This window comes from Cheilinus undulatus, linkage group 3 (genome assembly GCF_018320785.1).
Source record: "Cheilinus undulatus linkage group 3, ASM1832078v1, whole genome shotgun sequence".
NCBI classification, from domain to species: domain Eukaryota; kingdom Metazoa; phylum Chordata; class Actinopteri; order Labriformes; family Labridae; genus Cheilinus; species Cheilinus undulatus.
In genome coordinates, this window is record NC_054867.1 from 53,070,328 (window position 1) to 53,087,664 (window position 17,337).

Sequence of the window (17,337 nt, forward strand, 5' to 3'; positions counted from 1 at the left end):
ACAGCAAACACTTGACATATTCGACAGCTCCGCATTCACATGCTAATTCTCAGTCTAATGGGCCGCGCTCGCTCTCACTTCTGCAGCGTGCAGTCACTCTGCACATCATTACAGCGGGCCGTCTCTGCCTCCAAATAAAGCTTCATCCTGACAAAAGTCTGTGAATAAAATGGAGGCTGCAGCCTTTGATCATCACAGAAAAAGATCTATTAAAGTTATTTTCTCTCAATCGCAGAAGTTTAAAAACGGCTATAAAAAGAGTTGATTTAGATTCTGGAAGACTATTGATCTCTACAACTGTGCCTATAAACAGTTTAGCTTCACTTTTAACCTTTTGTTGGGCTTCGGCTCAGTTGCTCTCACATTTTGATGCAGAAAACAAGAACCTAGAAACACGCACAAGCCTCTTCTTGTTGTTGAATCAAACCCACATTGAACCATGACCCCGGAACAGAGGTACAAACTAAACCATGACCTCAGTGAGCCGTCAGTCCTCCCAGGTTTACTGGTTTTTCAATAGCATAGATATATTGGTGCAAAACTTCTACATATGTCACCTTTAAGGTCTCCTAAAATCCTGCTGGTATCTCTACAGGTCCTAACTAAATAATCGACCTGAACCTGATTCTGTGGGCATCTGGCTCACAGCAGGGGGTTACATCCAGTGTCGGGACACACCCAGAGCAGGAGGGAGTCACTCAGTGACTCGGTGAAGGACACTTCAGGGGTGCAGATGGTTGCCAGCGCAGAGATTTGGACCTGTGTCCTCCCGCTGAATGAGAGTTTGGTACCCCTGCATGTTTCACTAACAGTGCATGGCTTAATTCACCAATAATCAGCTGATACCCACTGGGTTGCTAAATGCATTGCAGATGCTAATAGCTCAGTTAGTTGTAGATCATTTGCTTCTTCGTCCCAATAATTAAGAAAGCATAAAGCTCTGATGATATGCAGATAGAAACAGGCTGATGTATTGCTGTGTGCAGTTTGTTTTGTGTCTGAATGTGGAGAGAAGCTATCTGCACCTTTGGGGCTTGATATTTCTGTGCTGTTTCACCTTGCAGTGGCACATGTGTCTGGCTGCATCACGAGTCTGCCAGTCTGCAAAAATAACATTTTCATTCAATTTAATTCAGGAGCCAACGATAAATATCAGCCAATATCATTTACCAATTTTAAACAGTTTTAAAAAAGAAGATTTTGGGGATTTAACTGCTGAAAAGTTTCTGAGTTTTAATGAAAACCAGTCTTTAAAAGGAAAAGTACCAAAAGCTTGTTTCACTGTACAGTACCAGTTTTTAAATGTTTATCTAAACTCCACTAACATGTGGAAAAAATGGATGGAAATGGTCTTTAGTGTTTTCTAATGATGCAAACATTTGGAAGGTGGTGCCACTAACGTAACCCTGTATGCACTGTGTGTACCATTTTATTACCTTTATTAACTACCTATAATCATTTTATTTACTTATTTTATGTTTCTGGTGCCAAACTGTTTGTGGGGAAAAACATAAAACTCTTGAGAATTTTTACCCCTTCCAAGGAGGTCATGCGATCGGGTGGGTTTGTGCGTTTGTTCGTTTGTTAGCAACATAACTCAAAAAGTTGTGGATGGATTTTCATAACTTTCTTTAGGAAATGTCAGAAATGGCATAAGGAAGAACTGATTAGATTTTGGGACTGATCCGGATCACCGTCTGGATCCAGAAATTTTTTTATAGGATTCTGTACTATTGGGAGAAAGGGCCAATGGTGGAGGTCTGCGCTGTTACCACTTTACACCAGGAGATGGCGGACATGAGTAACTTCAATCCCAGCAGCATTTTTGGGTGTGTTTCTATTCAAAGTTTTGGAGTTCATAGAGTTTGAAAGACACACGCCCAGTTGAGGAGACGAGTTGGAGCGTAACACAGAGAAAGACAGTGAACTGTAGCGAGAATACTCACAATGCTGGGAGGAATAGAGGAATATTCACACTCGTCATGACTTTCAGTCGTCCGGTGAGACCATGGGTGAGACTGTCAGTGCATCTGTTTACACTGGAAGGCAATGCTTCCAAAAATGACAGTCCACACGCAGCGAAGCTAATGCTTTGACTCACCGTGTCTCCACTCAACCGGAGAGGGAGTAATGAGCGAATTCAATTTTGGGAGTGATCTGGATCACCGTCTGGATCCAGGAATGTTTTTAAAGGATTCTTCACTATTGGGAGATAGGGCTAATGGTGGAGGTCTGCGCTCACTGAGTGCTTTTCTAGTTTTTATTGCAGTAAGAAGTTCCACTCCATTGTGCATTACAAAAATGAGAAATGTGAGGTTTGAAATTCAATACTGACACCACAAATGTGGATGTTTAAGTCTGAGAACAGCCAATAGCGGCACCCTCCTGGTTTAGAGACTTCCCTGAGAAACACTGGGCTAAAGGTTCTTTAGATCAATGGTTCCCAACCGTTTGTCCTTAGGGGCTCCCCCTACTGGTATCTAAGAAAAGCCAAGTCCCCCCACCCCCACCCCCAGGACCAATTTGGAAAAATTAAACATCAATTTAACTGTTTTGATTGACAGAAATCCAACATAATAGACCTACATACTCTTGCTCTTAAAAAAAAGATCTATGTATAAAATATGAATTATAACTACAGTCTATTAGGGCCACTTTAGAGACACAATAATACACAGGAGATGATTATTTTCAAGAAAAAAATGTTTTTTCTAAATATACTGTCAGGTTTCAAAAGTCATGCATTTGCAAAAAAAAATTTGATTTTTTATTTCTAAAGTTGCAAATGTACGTGTACCAAAACTATGATTTTTTTGAGATTATAAAGATGAAAATTCAACTGTTTTCAGTTTTGTTTCTTGTACATTTTTGACATTACACTCTTCAAAAATTATGATTTTACACACTTGAAATTTTTAAGTTTCTCTAATGTCAAAATTTGTAAATTTCATATATTTCTTGTAAATTTCCAACCTTTTAAACTCTTAAATTCTGAGTTTGCCTTCTTGTAAGCATGTGACTCTTTAATCTTAGATCTTGACTTTTTTCACCAAAATTGTAACTTTTTATTTTATCATACATAAATGATAAATAAATTCTCACTTCTAACTCTGTCATACACTTTGTTTCCAATCAGAATTTTTGAAAAATATGAACATTTAATTTTGACAACCTCAGGTCTGCTCTGAGATCTTTGGCGCCCCTCCTTGGGGTGCCTGGATTCCAGGTTGGGACCCACCTCTTTAGACATTGCCTGTATCCAGTCCTGAACACTCCTTTAGCTGATTGTGTCCTTTTAAAACATATAAGGAGTGGGATGGACAAACATTAGAGTGGGCCAGCACTGATGAACATTAAGCTGTTGTTTGATTTTTGGTGCGGTACATGCAGTGTTCCTCACCATGTGACGTGTAAATGCACGTGGGAACATGTGGGTGTATAGGTGTGATTTATGTGCTGGAAAATAGCTACTGTGTGTACATTGGATTGTCATCCTGCTGGCGCCACTGTTGCACCTTACATAAAAAAAATTTGCAGTTTCTTAAACACTCTCCTTTTTGTACCCAAAGGGTTAAAAGACAAACTTTCAGAGCTGTAATGTCAGGCCAAGAAGAGGAAATCCATACAGAACCAACCTGGATCAAATCAAACCAAACTCAACCAAACTAACTTCTCTGTGAGCTAAATAAAACCCTTTACGCTCAAACTTCTGCAGCAGACCTTCATCCATTCCACTGAGGTACTCACAAGCGATGATGTTGCCATAGCGATTCTTGTTGCGGTTCTCGTCTTTCTTGGCGGTTTCCCAGGGTGCCGTCTGTCCCTCTGCCAGGGCCTGAACATACACAGAAGTAGAGTCACATTATTGAAGTTCAAAGATGGAGAAATATGCATGCACATATGGCCCCATGCCCAGAGCTTGTACGCTGACACATGGGTGGGCAGAAGTTAAAACACTTGCATGAATATTAATGAAAAGACCATCGACTGATAGTCTGCAGCAGAGTGTGCTCTTTAGCACTGAGGGACCTCAGAGCGTCATGGCTGAAACATTACAGGACGACAGTGGGGCTCAGCTGACAGGCGCATGAATCAACTTTATCCAAAAAAAAAACAAAAAAAAAACACCTAAGCATGCTGTCTTAAATCAGCATCAGTAGACCCTTTTGGAAGTAATAAAAAAATTGACAAAAGTGTTATTAACATAAGTAAAAAAAGGGAAGTTAGGGATGGGTAAAGTATCCCAGGTATCATTGTAAGGGTTAGGCATCCTCAGTCTCAGGGAAAAGTCCAGCAACCCCAGTCTGACTGAAGCATTCCCAGCCTCATGGTTAGGGTTAGATCAAGCATTCCCAGTTTCATGGTTAGAGATAGGTCAAGCATTCCCAGCTGCATGGTTAGGGTTAGCTCAAGCATTCCCAGTTTCATGGTTAGAGATAGGTCAAGCATTCCCAGCTGCATGGTTAGGGTTAGCTCAAGCATTCCCAGCCTCATTGTTAGGGATAGGTCAAGCATTCCCAGCATCATGGTTAGGGTTACTTCAAGCATTCCCAGTTTCATGGTTAGAGATAGGTCAAGCATTCCCAGTCTCATTGTTAGGGTTAGCTCAAGCATTCCCAGTCTCATTGTTAGGGATATGTCAAGCATTCCCAGCATCATGGTAAGTGTTAGCTCAAGCATTCCCAGTCTCATGGTAGGTGTTAGGCCAAGCATTCCCAGTCTCATGGTAGGTGTTAGGCCAAGCATTCCCAGTCTCATGGTAGGTGTTAGGCCAAGCATTCCCAGTCTCATGGTAGGTGTTAGGTCAAGCATTCCCAGTCTCATGGTAGGTGTTAGGCCAAGCATTCCCAGTCTCATGGTAGGTGTTAGGCCAAGCATTCCCAGTCTCATGGTGTCAGGCCAAGCATTCCCAGTCTCATGGTAGGTGTTAGGCCAAGCATTCCCAGTCTCATGGTAGGTGTTAGGCCAAGCATTCCCAGTCTCATGGTAGGTGTTAGGCCAAGCATTCCAAGTCTCATGGTAGGTGTTAGGTCAAGCATTCCTAGCCTCATGGTTATGATTATGTGAAGCATCCCCAGTGTCATTGTTCTCAAATCTGGCCACAAAATGTTCCAGTTGAATATCTGACCTACTAGAGAACACCTGAATGCAGCACAGACATGATGTCTTGAAATATCCCTGTGGCAGAAATCCCAGATTCACTGATCCCACCAGGGTCAGTTTGTTCTCAGACCATCAGGTGATTATTCTCCAGATTTCAGCCAACATTTCTGATCCCCACACCAACATTAACCATGTCCAACTTTGCTGGCAGGCGGATTTACGCTCCTATTTCTACAGGGAACAAGAAAAAAATACCTGATTCATAAAATAGGTTGACGGCTGATTGGACAGAAGTGAACTTCCTGGATGTTTGTAGTGAGGAAGAACAGGAAAAATGAGCTGAGAATAGAAAAGTTAGTTTCCTGTTGGTTTGGTCTGAAAGGGAATATTTGGTCAGTTAGAGGAGAGGAGACAGATTGTCCCGACCCCCTGCTGTGAACTTGGCCCATGTGGTGAGTTGTACACACTCAGCAAGGACGAAGGTAAAGTGTGTGTTCCTGCATGTGATATTAACACACACATGCTTCATAAAATGAGCCTGAACACAAATATAGCTCTAGATTTGACTGTCAAACAAGATATCTGATACCTAAATTACAGGGCCTAATGCTTAGTAAAAAAGATTGGTTATAGACCACAAGATAATCTATATGATGTGTTTAGTCTGAACAGGGAAATGTCAATTTATAATTTAATTTCATTTGGGAGCATTAATATTGTTGGTGGAAATCATATTTATTTGGACCTGATACCTGTTCTAACCACCTAACACTTGGATATATTTTGTTTTATCTATCAAAAATTGCACGGAAACTCTTAATTGCACAAATATGTTGGTAATGTCTGGAACAAAAGATTCCGTTTTTTCTCCATAATCCTCAAGTGGAAGAAGTTTGGACCAGCCAGGACTCTCCAGAGCTGGTCACTTTGCCAAACTGAGCAATACTGGGAGAAGGACCTTAGCAAGAGAGAAGACCAAGAACCCGGTGGTCACTCTGACTGAGCTCCACCGATCCTGTGTGGAGATGGGACAAAGTTCCAGAAGTACAACCATCACTGCAGCCCCCTACTGACCTGGGCTTTAGATAGACAGAAGACTCGCTGAAAAAACAAACAAACAAACAAACACATTAAACCCTGATTTGAGTTTGCAAAAGAGCAACGGAAGGACTCCCAGACTGTGAGAAACAAGATTCTCTGGTCTGATGAAACCAAAATTTAACTGTTTGGTCTCCATTCGAAACCAGGCATTGCTCATCATCTGCTCAGTACCATCCTAAGAGTGAAGCATGGTGGTGGCAGCATCATGCTGTGGGGGTGCCTTTTAGCATGGGAGACTGATCAGGGTGATCCTCCTCTCAAGGATAAGGAGAGCCACATCCATTAAGCCACATCCATTTCCTGAGAGGGGTGTGGTCAGGGGGCGGAGTCAGACAGCTCAGTAGCATTTAAAGCAACAGACACATAAACAGCTCGTTCTGAGCAGAGCTGAAACAGAAGGGGTTTTAGACGTGCAAACATCCAATACTGGAGTGTTTTTTCAGCAACAGACTTTACAGGCATGTTTTGGGGACCTCTGAGACCAATATAAGCTTGTCTTAAAGGGGTAAAATATGTGACCTTTAATGAGAATAAAATGTTTTTTTGACCATCTGATCAGGCTGCAACATGACAAAAGTAATATATATATATATATATATATATATATATATATATATATATATATATATATATATAAAACATAAGTCAGGTATTGTGACAACCGTTTGGTGTTTCTTTACAAATTTAATTTCAAATAAATCAAAATTAAATTTTTGGTCTATGTAACCCAGCCCAAATTTGTGCACGCCCCATATGTGGACTACGTGAGTGTGATTGTACGATCTTTCAAGCTCATGCGAAGCAGCAAAACCCCAACTCTCACAGGCCGCCATACGGATGCTGAACTATTTTAGAGAACCATTAAAACACACAGGATGAGGTCACCACAGACACAGATAGGGTCTACCTCCCTATAGAGACCAGAGAGCAGGCCTCTAGAAGTCCATTAAGGGATTAAGACGACCAGACAACAGCTTTCACTTGAACACACTCATATGACCTACATTCACACCAACACAGAGAAAACACACTAACTCTCTGGTTCCTCCAAATGCCCAGCGACAGAAAAACAGACACCTAAACTGATCGTCCAGCCGAGCAGAAAATGGATTCTGTTAACGTGCCATATGGCTCTGATAGTGCACGTTTGTGTATTTACAGTGCGTGTCTATGTGATTACTGTATGTGTGTTACTCTCTGCTGTATGGACAGAAACCAGAGCAGATATTTGTTTTTGGACATTTGCTGTGGGAGGTTTCTGTAGGAGGGTTATGCATGCATATGTGGTGAAATGCACGCATTAGTGTCTGTTTGTGAGCATGGGTGTGTGCATTTGCATACAGTGTGGGTTTGTTGGCCTTCTTTAACCATAAAAACAGCCATAATCAGAATGCTGTCATTGGAATTCTGTTGTTTTTTGGATTATTTAATGTTCTCTACAGAGAAGAGATGATGGGTGGGCGGGGTGGAGATTAGATACACAAGCAGAGACGCCTTCTGTGATCGCACCAGTGAGTGGACACCAGTTTTACCGGTCTGCAGCAACTGCTGTTACATTTATCTTGTTTGTCTTCATTTCCATCGAACAATATGGAAAACACCTTTCATCGTCTCTTCTTCTCTTCTCAGCTGTTCTGTTTCAGATGTCTGTCTCTGTGCCACTGTGAGGTAGCATTTATTTAAAGTTCCTTACCAACTCACGTCTCTACTTCAGAAGTTGACCCATTTTCCAGATCTGATCTTCTTTGCTTTGTTATTCTGGTCTAGATGATCTGTTGCCTGCACTACTCACCGCTGCCTTCAGAGGGGGGCGGGGGTGCCCTAATGTTTAAAAGACTGCTTCTAAGTTGAAAAAACATCTCAAATTACCCTCGTTGGTGTCCTCCTAGTGGACAAAATGTGACAAATTGCCTTCTTTCGGCCATCAAGTGGGCTACATTTTAGAAATTTCCAACTTTGTGGACAAAATAAAATCAGTTAAACTCTTTAGTGTCTTCTTAGTGGACATAATTAGAAAATTTTGAAAATCAGAGCACTTGAAGTTGACAAAATTCTGAAACTTGCCCTCTTTGGTGCTCTCTTGTTGGACAATGTCTGGCATAGTGGTTTCATTGTGGACACATTTCCCTTTTGGTACACTCTCAGTAAACAAAATTTGACAGATTTCCAACTTTGGTGCAATCCAAGTGGAGAACATTTTTGCAAATGTTCCTCTTTGGTGTCTTCTTTGTTGAAAAAAATTGAAGAATTTCCCTCTTTTGCCATCTAAGTGGCCAAAATTTGCAAATCTCCTTCCTTGATATACTCAACATTTGACAAACATTCCTCTTTGGTTTCTGCCCTCTCTGGTGTACGCTATGTGGACAAAATTTAACCAAGTGTCTTCTTAGGTGTCTTCTGAGTGGACAAAATTTGAAACATGGCCATCTTCTGAGCACTTGAAGTTGGCCAAACCTGCAAATTGCCCTCTTTTTCTCATTGTAGTGGTCAAATTATTTTTTTATTTCCCTCTTTGGTATATACTAAGTGGACAAAATTCGACAATTGCACCTTTATGGAGACACTGAAGTTGACAAAATTTGACAAATTGCTGACTTTGGTGGATTCCAGTTGGAGAAAAATTTTGCAAATCTCCCCATTTGGTGTCTTCTTAGTTAACACAATTTGAAAAATATCCCTCTTCTTGCCACCTAAGTGGCCCAAATTTGCAAATCTCCCTCCTCAGTGTCCTCTATTTTGACAAAATCCCTCTCTGGATTCCTCCAACTGGACAACATTCTACCAATTATCCTCTTTGGTGCACTCTATGTGGACAAAATTTAACCAATTGTCCTCTTTGGTGTCTTCTTAGTGGGCAAAATTTGAAAAATGGCCATCTTCTGAACACTTGAAGTTGACAAAATCCTGCAAATATGCCTCTTTGGATAAAGTTTGGCATAGTGTTCTCTACCTGGGGAAAAAAAAAGACAAATTTCACTAGGTTCACTCTCAGTGAAAAAAAATGACAAATCGCCCTCTTTTTTGCAACTAAATTGGTCGAAAGTTTTTTAATTGCCCTCGCTGGTCTATTTAAACAGACATATTTTTGAGAAATTTCCCTCTTTTTGTCACCTTTTTGGAGGAAATTTGTCAAACTGTGTAGTGCATCTTTGTTATATTAATGGTTTCCTAATTCATCTTGTATTTACAGAGGTGGAATTGGTATAATCTTAATTGAAAACCATTTAATCTTAACCACAGAAGGTAATTCTTTCACCATAAATGTTTGACATTTTGAACGTTGGTGCCCCTCTGCATGCAGCAGGTGCCCTTTGTATAATTTCAGCCCCTGCCCCAAACATCCTGAGTCCACCACTGATGGACGAAACGGCACACGTATGGCCAGACAGAGCGTAAATAAAATGATGTATAGAGGATAGGGGCATGGCTTCTTCTCGTCTCCTGTGTTTCACCTCATCTTAGTCGCAGATGTCACATTTCACATCCTCTCCATATTCCCTCATCTCTTCCCTTTCCTTCTGAGCTAAGGTGCAGAGAGCTAATCATTGGGTTCACTCCTGCAGCTCTCCGGGTCGTCTCCGGTTACATTAAAGGTTAATACATACAGTAGTTAACCTGACCAACTGGCCGCTCTTTAACAATGCAGGATCCCCTCTTTAATGCACAAGCTGTAATCCCAGCAGGGACTGGCATGTTGACAGTGTGTTAGTGGGGTTAATGGGCTTCAACACTGGAGGTCACAGCACACAGACACGGGGACAACAGGACGCCATCTGGGCGTGGAGGTGGACACACACTAATGCCACACACTCAGCTAAAATGTTCATAATTATTACTGTGGGATCATTCAGTACGTCGACATGCAGTCAGAGTTATTGTGTTGGACTCTTAAATTACATGTAAACACATTAGTCCAACTAAAATCATCAGAGTTTCTGCAAGACTTTTCTGTCTCAGGCCAAAATGACCGGCAGTCTTCACAAATATCGACTGATCAGAACAACTACCAGTCATTTGCTTTTGCTAGCATGACCAGTAACCTGAATTTAGCAGATGGGGACACATTTTTTTAATTCCGAACCTGACCCAAGACTGACAGTAGAAACTGAGGAACCAGTTTTTGTTACCCTGTTACTGAGCCCCGTTTGTTCATACATATAACACATGACCAGACCTAGGATATGGCTGAGAAACACATTCTGTTATTTGCCTTTTTTTGAATATTTTTCTTGAGCTGTCCCTTCTACACACGCAGCAGGTTGCGCAGACTTACGTTTAACACATAAACAACACACACACTTAGCTTCACATCAGCACCATAAGCTATACATTAGCCCATTAGCACATAAACGGTCACCATTATTAGCAGCCACATACCATCCTCCACAGACAACACCAAGAAATTGTCCCAATGAATAACTAAGCAGTGCTCCAGGAACTATAAACCACCCTAAAACCCTGCACTACAAACAAAACGTTAGTCCATCAACTGTCCCATATTAGTCCTCATACTGATGATCTCAACTGTAACCTCCGCTAAAACAGTAAAATCCAACCTTGGGGGTTTAATTGGAGTAATCCTGAAGACAGACAAAAGCATCCACTAGTTCGGTCCAGTCCTCATCTCTTCACACACTGCTGCTTCTTATCAGCAAGGACGTTCCGAGCATGAACACCCAGCTATGAAGAAGTAAGGTGGAGCCCTCGCTGTCAGCCCTAAGATCAATGCGGTAATTCTGTGTCCAACAAAGTAGTGTTGTACTCAAGACTACACTATCTGAGACCAAGACTTGCCTGAGACCAGAGTGCACTGAGACCAAGACAAGACCAAGACTTTTGGGGGTTGAGACTAAGTCAAGACTGAAACCGAGACAAGACCAAGACCATAATAATCAAATTTATAAAAACATGATGTTGAACAGTTAAAGAGCATTCTCTCTTTATTCATTTATTTTTTTTTTTAAATAAATTTGACAGATGAGCAGAAATTCTTCATATGTGATCTTTCATGACTCCTTGGCAAGGTCGACATAAATAAGCACCATTGTCATTGGCTAAAAGGGGCATAGTACCATTTTAGACAGCTGAGGCTGACGTTCTCCCATCAATAAATTGATTCTTCTCGTGTGCATGACGTCTGGGACAAAGGCAGTCTACTTTAATGACTTAATGAGGTTGTAACTGCAGGTTGAATATAATGTGCATTTAAAAGTACTGAATGCATATAACCAGGAAAACAACCCTTTAAAACCTGCAGCATGAGAGTTAGTATTTATGTAAGTGACAGGTATCAGCTTCCTGCAGCTCTAACACACCTCCAGTCTCTCCCTCTCTCTTTTTCACACCATGAAGAATAAATCACATTTGCTCTCCCCTGAAACGTATCAGCGGTTATAAACCAAAATGACAGGCAGCAAATGAAAATATAATGTACGGCATCACGGAGGGACAATTTTCAGCTCACATGCAGAGTTGGTAATAGAAAATATTCTTTAGAAACTGAGAGAAAGGGAAGGAGACTCTTTTAAAAAAGACTCATTTCTGCAGGGAGAGACTAACGCAAATAAAGGAAGAATGAAGTGGAAAAAAAGGAAGAAAAGGAGGGGATAAATTTATGAAAGCGAGGGAGGGAATGAGGATTTGGAGGGAAAATGATCCCATGGTAGAGTGCCCATAACAAAGAATGACTGTAAAAATGTCTCTCTGTGATTAAGTGTGCTCTAAACAAACAGTCAGCACAGAGAGAGAGAGAGAGATGTGAAAAATCAGAGAGAGAAAAAGGGCAGGCAGTGATGAGGACAGAGAGGCAGAAACATGGAGGAACAAAAGGGTTTAAAAAGAGAGAATAAAAACAGGGATAAAAAAGGATAAAAAGGAGAGGAAATTACAGATATCCCTGCAGAGTCTGTTTGCATCTGCACCATGTCCCATCATGCACCTACAGGCCAGGCTTGGCTCCAGTCAGGCTGAAGCGTCTGTGTTCATTACAGAAGAACCCCCTCCTCTCTGCAGTATATTTTACTAGAGGTTACATCCATACATTCTGGGTTCACACAAACATTTCATTACTCCAATAATCTGGCTGCTGCAGACGCAGACCTCCTGACCTTTGGACTAATAGCTGCTTGTAATGTTGTCGACCCAGAGATTGACGCCTGTTAACTGTTGTTCCCATTATAAGCCTCGATCTGTGTGTATTTGTATGTGAGTTTTCACCTCGTATTCCTCCTTGAAGCCGTAGCCCTGTCCACATTTCATCTGCGTGATGTGTTGGAGGAGGTCAGCCACCCGGATCGCCGGCTGGAACTGACCGGCCTGGAACTGACCTGCTGGAACAGAAAAGTATTTACTGACAAATGAGACAAAACAAAGAGGAAAATGAAAGTTTGTAAGTGGATGAGAGAGAAGGCTGGTGGATGCATAGAGATTAGTTAATAGTCTTTATGTAGTTAAGTCCTGGCTGAGATAATAGCCGACCTGAACTCAATCATTGAACAGCTGGGAGTAATTCAGAGGAAAGCAGCCACGTACCAAACTTAAGCACGAAGTTGGAGGATTTACAGAGGGTTAAACAAGGTGATTTTCACCTGGACATCGCTGATATATCCTCACAAATGTGACTGATTGAAACCATGAACAGAAACTTCAACTACTGCATACATGTTTCCAGCATGGTGTCAGTTAATGAGTTGGTTTAATGAATCCATGCAACCATCCATCAATCCATGCATCCATCCATCCATCCATCCATCCATTCCTCCATCCATCCATCCATTCAACCATCCATACATCTGTCCATCCAACAAACATCCATCCATCCATCCATTCAACCATCCGTCTGTCCATCCATCCATTCATCAATCCATCCATCCATTCCTCCATCCATCCATCCATCCATCCACCTATCCATCCATTCAACCATCCATTCGTCTGTCCGTCCAACCATCCATCCATCCATCCATCCATCCCTGCATCCATCCATGCATTCATCCATCCATCCATCCAATCACCCATCCATCCATGGTGGGTCATGGTGGTAGCTGGCTCGGTAGCCTCTCCTTGCTCATCAACATTTTCCAGCTCCTTCTGGGACATTCATAGTCTTTCCTAGCTGCCTCATACCATGACTAGCTTCAAATCCCTCCTTTGAAACCTCCTTTTCCTCTGTGGTCTTGATGTTGAATCTCTCAAGAATACTTCCAATAGAGGTTTATGCAGGAGGATCCAAATCTACTCTTCCTGTGTCGTCTTTCTCTTTTTAATGTGAAGGAACAGTGGCTCTACTCTAAGCTTTAGCTCCAGGGTTGAGTGCACAGGTTGGTAGTATTCCTGAGCATAACATTACAAGAACTTAGAGCAATAAGTTCAGCCATGTGCTGGACTTGAGTTCTGTTTGAGTAACTCCTGGGTTTAACTTTTTCTATTTTTTGATTAATAAAGATAATTTGTGTTTTTTCTGTGCACATACCGCTCTGGTAGGAGAGCTCCACAGACTCACAGCCTCCATAAGGAAAACTCTGCAGGGTCAGAGAGGGCTGGGCCAGAGACGGCTGGCTGCTGTCTGTAGATACAGGAAGAGAAAGACCAAAAAGAGAGAGAAATGGTTAAAAATAAGTCAGTGAGGCAGCCTGGATTATAGTAATTATAATAACACTTAAAGTATGAGAAGATTTGGCAGCACAATGACAGGCAGTGAGTTAAATGAGTCAGCCTGAGACCTGATTGGCCGGCTCGACGTCAGGACTGTTAATTAGAACATCTACTCTCTAATTAAGGAATGGACAGGTTGATTGGATGAGTGTAAGAGCTCTATTAGTGAGGACAGATGGAGGGAGAGGCGGAGGTTCCAGGGGACGGAGCGAATGATGAATGAATGTCACATTTCAAGAGCCGAGCCAAGGAACTGAAATGTAAGAAATGTTGTTTGCAATGATTGTAAACTTCGAGCTGATATGAGCATGGCTGTGAGGGTTTAAAAACTCATCTTCTCTGTGATGTTAGTTAAACTTTTTCCTTTGTAAAACAAGTTTTGCACCACATCACTCCTGAATGCAGAGGGGAAGATTGTCTTTAGTTTCATAGCATAACCTTGCAAAGCAGATGGATACGCTTGTTTCCGAGTTTCTCACTGGCAAATCCATTTTGCAAAGCTCCCATCTGAGCCGTTTGGGCCCGGTTAGAAAGTGACAGTACCAATCAGCGTCGAGGGGAGTACATTCAGGCGCAGGAGAGTTGTGACATAAACAAGCAGCAACAAGAGGCTGGTGCAATTATGACAGAAGATGTGGATGCTGCTAAAGTGACAGCTTTACCAGAACTTGAGGACCTTTCTTCGTTTAAAGAAGAACAAAGAACAACAGATGAAACAGATGAAGATGTGTGAAACACATCCATCTGACATGTCAGGTTAGGTCATCCAGTTATTTAGAAATCAATAGATTAAAAAGACACAACAGTGTAGAAAGTTTTTGCAGGCTGCATGGAACATACAAGCTTCATTTGGCACCAGACTCAGGCAGCTAAGGTAATATTTTAATATCGAACAAATGCATCTAGGTCAGTACCTCGTAGTCTGATCTGGAGGGTGTTTGATTTCTTTAGCATGCCAGAGGTGGTGGTGAATTCAGTGAAACCATATTTTACATTAGCGCTGGGGACTTCATTTGGCCCCTGGGGCTGAAGAAGCCTTTGCATACCTCACTACAGTCGTGGGACTAACCGAACAAAACACCAGTGAAGTAGGGTTCCCACTTGACAACACTGGCAAAGTGCTAGCTTTTTGCTACTGATTGATCTGCACGGTTGATTTGTGGAGACAAATAATAATGGGTTACAGACTTCTTCACTTAGTACTGATCCTTTCTGCAGGGCAAATGTATGTTGTGTTTATTCAAAATAATAAGACATAAATGAATTTACAGTATGTCCACTTAAGGCTTGTACATAATCTAGCATATGGCTGGTTTTTGAACACAGGGCAGATATCAGCTGATGCATCTGCATCCTTTTTAGACTGTGCACGTGTGCAGAATGATGTTGCTAAAGTGAGGAGAAATCTCAAACCTTAGTCAGAATGCTCAAAGTCCACAGGAGAATATAAAATTTTTGTGGATAGAAGAAAATGCATTGCCTTTCAACATCTGAATTCCTGGAATTCTTGATTTCATATAAGCAGGCAGCTGTGGAATACCAGCAGCTTCATGTTTAAATGCATTCATTGTGGTTTAAATGCATAAATGTCACATTCTACAGGCAGTATGGCTGCTAGAGCAGCAAGAGAAAGCGGGGGTGTACATGTGTGTCTCAGAAGGAGAAAGGGTCTGTAATATAAAACTGCATGACTCTATTTTGTTCTTAACAGAGCTATTTGCATGTTAATGGCGCCTGTGGATTCATTAGTGGCCTAGAGTGGCTTCTCCATAAGCCAATCTAAACACTGACTTCACTAAATGAATGAAGAATGAGCGGGCCACATGGGTCACTTGCAGCTCCCGCTCAGGTTGGAGTGAGCGTTTAAATGTGGGAGTGTGTGTGTGGTCAAGACAAAAGGTGACGGAAAGAAGCCACGGAGATCTAATTGGCTTATGCAGAGGGATTTAAATAGCCGGCAAGTCCCTTTGAGGGTAGGAAAGAGGAGTCAGATGAAGAGAGAGGAGTTAAGGAAAGGTGCAGAAGGTGCTGTGGGTAAATTAGGACGTTTCTACTGTAGCTTATTCAGCACACAGTTACAGTGTGCTTCAAAGAGGAAGAAAACATCCATCTATTATCTAGCCAGAGTACCCAGAAAGAACCCATGCATGCACAGGGAAAACATGCAGACTTCATGCAGAAAGGCCCTGCCTTGTTTTGAGGAAACAGCACTAGTCACTACATCACCATGCCACCCGGTAATAAAACATATCCTCGAACTATTTCATCATGTCGCTGTTATGGTGTCCATTTGAGGACATCCTCAGGTGTCAGGTCTCTGATGAAAAAGCATCGCGACTCAAGAAAACCTTTGTCATGAGTCAGACTTCAGATGAAAAGGTCTCAGGACAAAGAGGCACATCATGTCACAGCAGGAAAAGGAATCAGGTCTCGAGGTTAAAGAACACCAGATCACACGAGAAATGAGGTCAGATTTAAGAAAAAAGTCTCAGAAAAAAAAATCAAGGTCTCAGGAAAAAAGGTGCAAGGTCTAAGAAAAACTAGTATTGGGTCTCAGGTAAAGAGGCCTCAGGTCTCAGAGGAAAAGAAAGGACTTTAGGTAAAAATCCTAGGATTAAGGTGTCATGTCTCATGAAAAGCATCAGGTCTCAGGAGATTAGGCATCAGACTTCCGACAAAAAGGTCTCGAGACAAGGGTTGACACATCTAAGGAAAAAAAAAGCACGAGTCGTTCGGTGAAACTATCATAAGACAAAGACTTAAGGTCTCAGAAAAAAAGGCCTCAGGTCTCAGAGGAAAATACCTCAGATTAAAATCCAAGGAATAAGGTGTCATGTCTCGGGAGAAAAGGCATCAGATGAGGCACTAGACTTCAGGCCAAAGGGTCTCAGGCATGAGCCATTCGTTACAGCTATCATAAGACAAAGCTAAGGTCTCAGAAAAAAAGGCCTCAGGTCTCAGAGGAAAATACCTCAGATTAAAATCCCAGAAACAACATGTCATGTCTCAGGAGAAAAAGCATCAGATGAGGTGCCGACTTCAGGCAAAAGGGTCTCAGGCATGAGCCATTAGGTATAACTATCATAAGACAAAGCTAAGGTCTCAGGAAAAGAGACACATGACTTCAGACCAACGGAACGGTACGGTTTCAGGAAAAAGGTGCCAGGTCTCAGGACATAAAGCCTCGGGTTCTTAAAAAAACCCATCAGGCTGAAGATAAAAATCTTCTTTAAAGGCTTCAGGTCACAGGAGAAAAGGCATTAGAATTAAAAAACAAAACAAAACATAAAGCCTTTGGAAAAAAGGCTACATGTCTTGGGAGAAAGGCATCAGGTCTCAGAGAAAAGACAGAAGACTAAAGATGAAAAGTTCCCAGGAAATGAGGCACCAGGTCTCAGGTATTAAGGCATAAGGTCTCAGGAAAAAAAAAAAAAAAAAAAGGTTTCAGACTTTAGATGAAATAGTCGAAGGATAAAGGTTTCA

At 41.7% G+C, this 17,337-nt stretch overlaps 1 protein-coding gene across 1 annotated transcript in view; it reads right to left on the reverse strand.

The window, feature by feature from the left end:
- ptprt (protein tyrosine phosphatase receptor type T) overlaps positions 1-17,337 on the reverse strand; it is a 516,342-nt gene that overhangs the window by 80,732 nt on the left and 418,273 nt on the right. The window contains exons 22-24 of the mRNA XM_041782769.1: positions 13,673-13,765; positions 12,421-12,530; positions 3,748-3,835 (exon numbers count right to left, since the gene is read on the reverse strand). Of these exons, the coding sequence (XP_041638703.1) occupies positions 3,748-3,835; positions 12,421-12,530; positions 13,673-13,765 (291 nt within the window). The remainder of the gene's footprint in view (positions 1-3,747; positions 3,836-12,420; positions 12,531-13,672; positions 13,766-17,337) is intronic.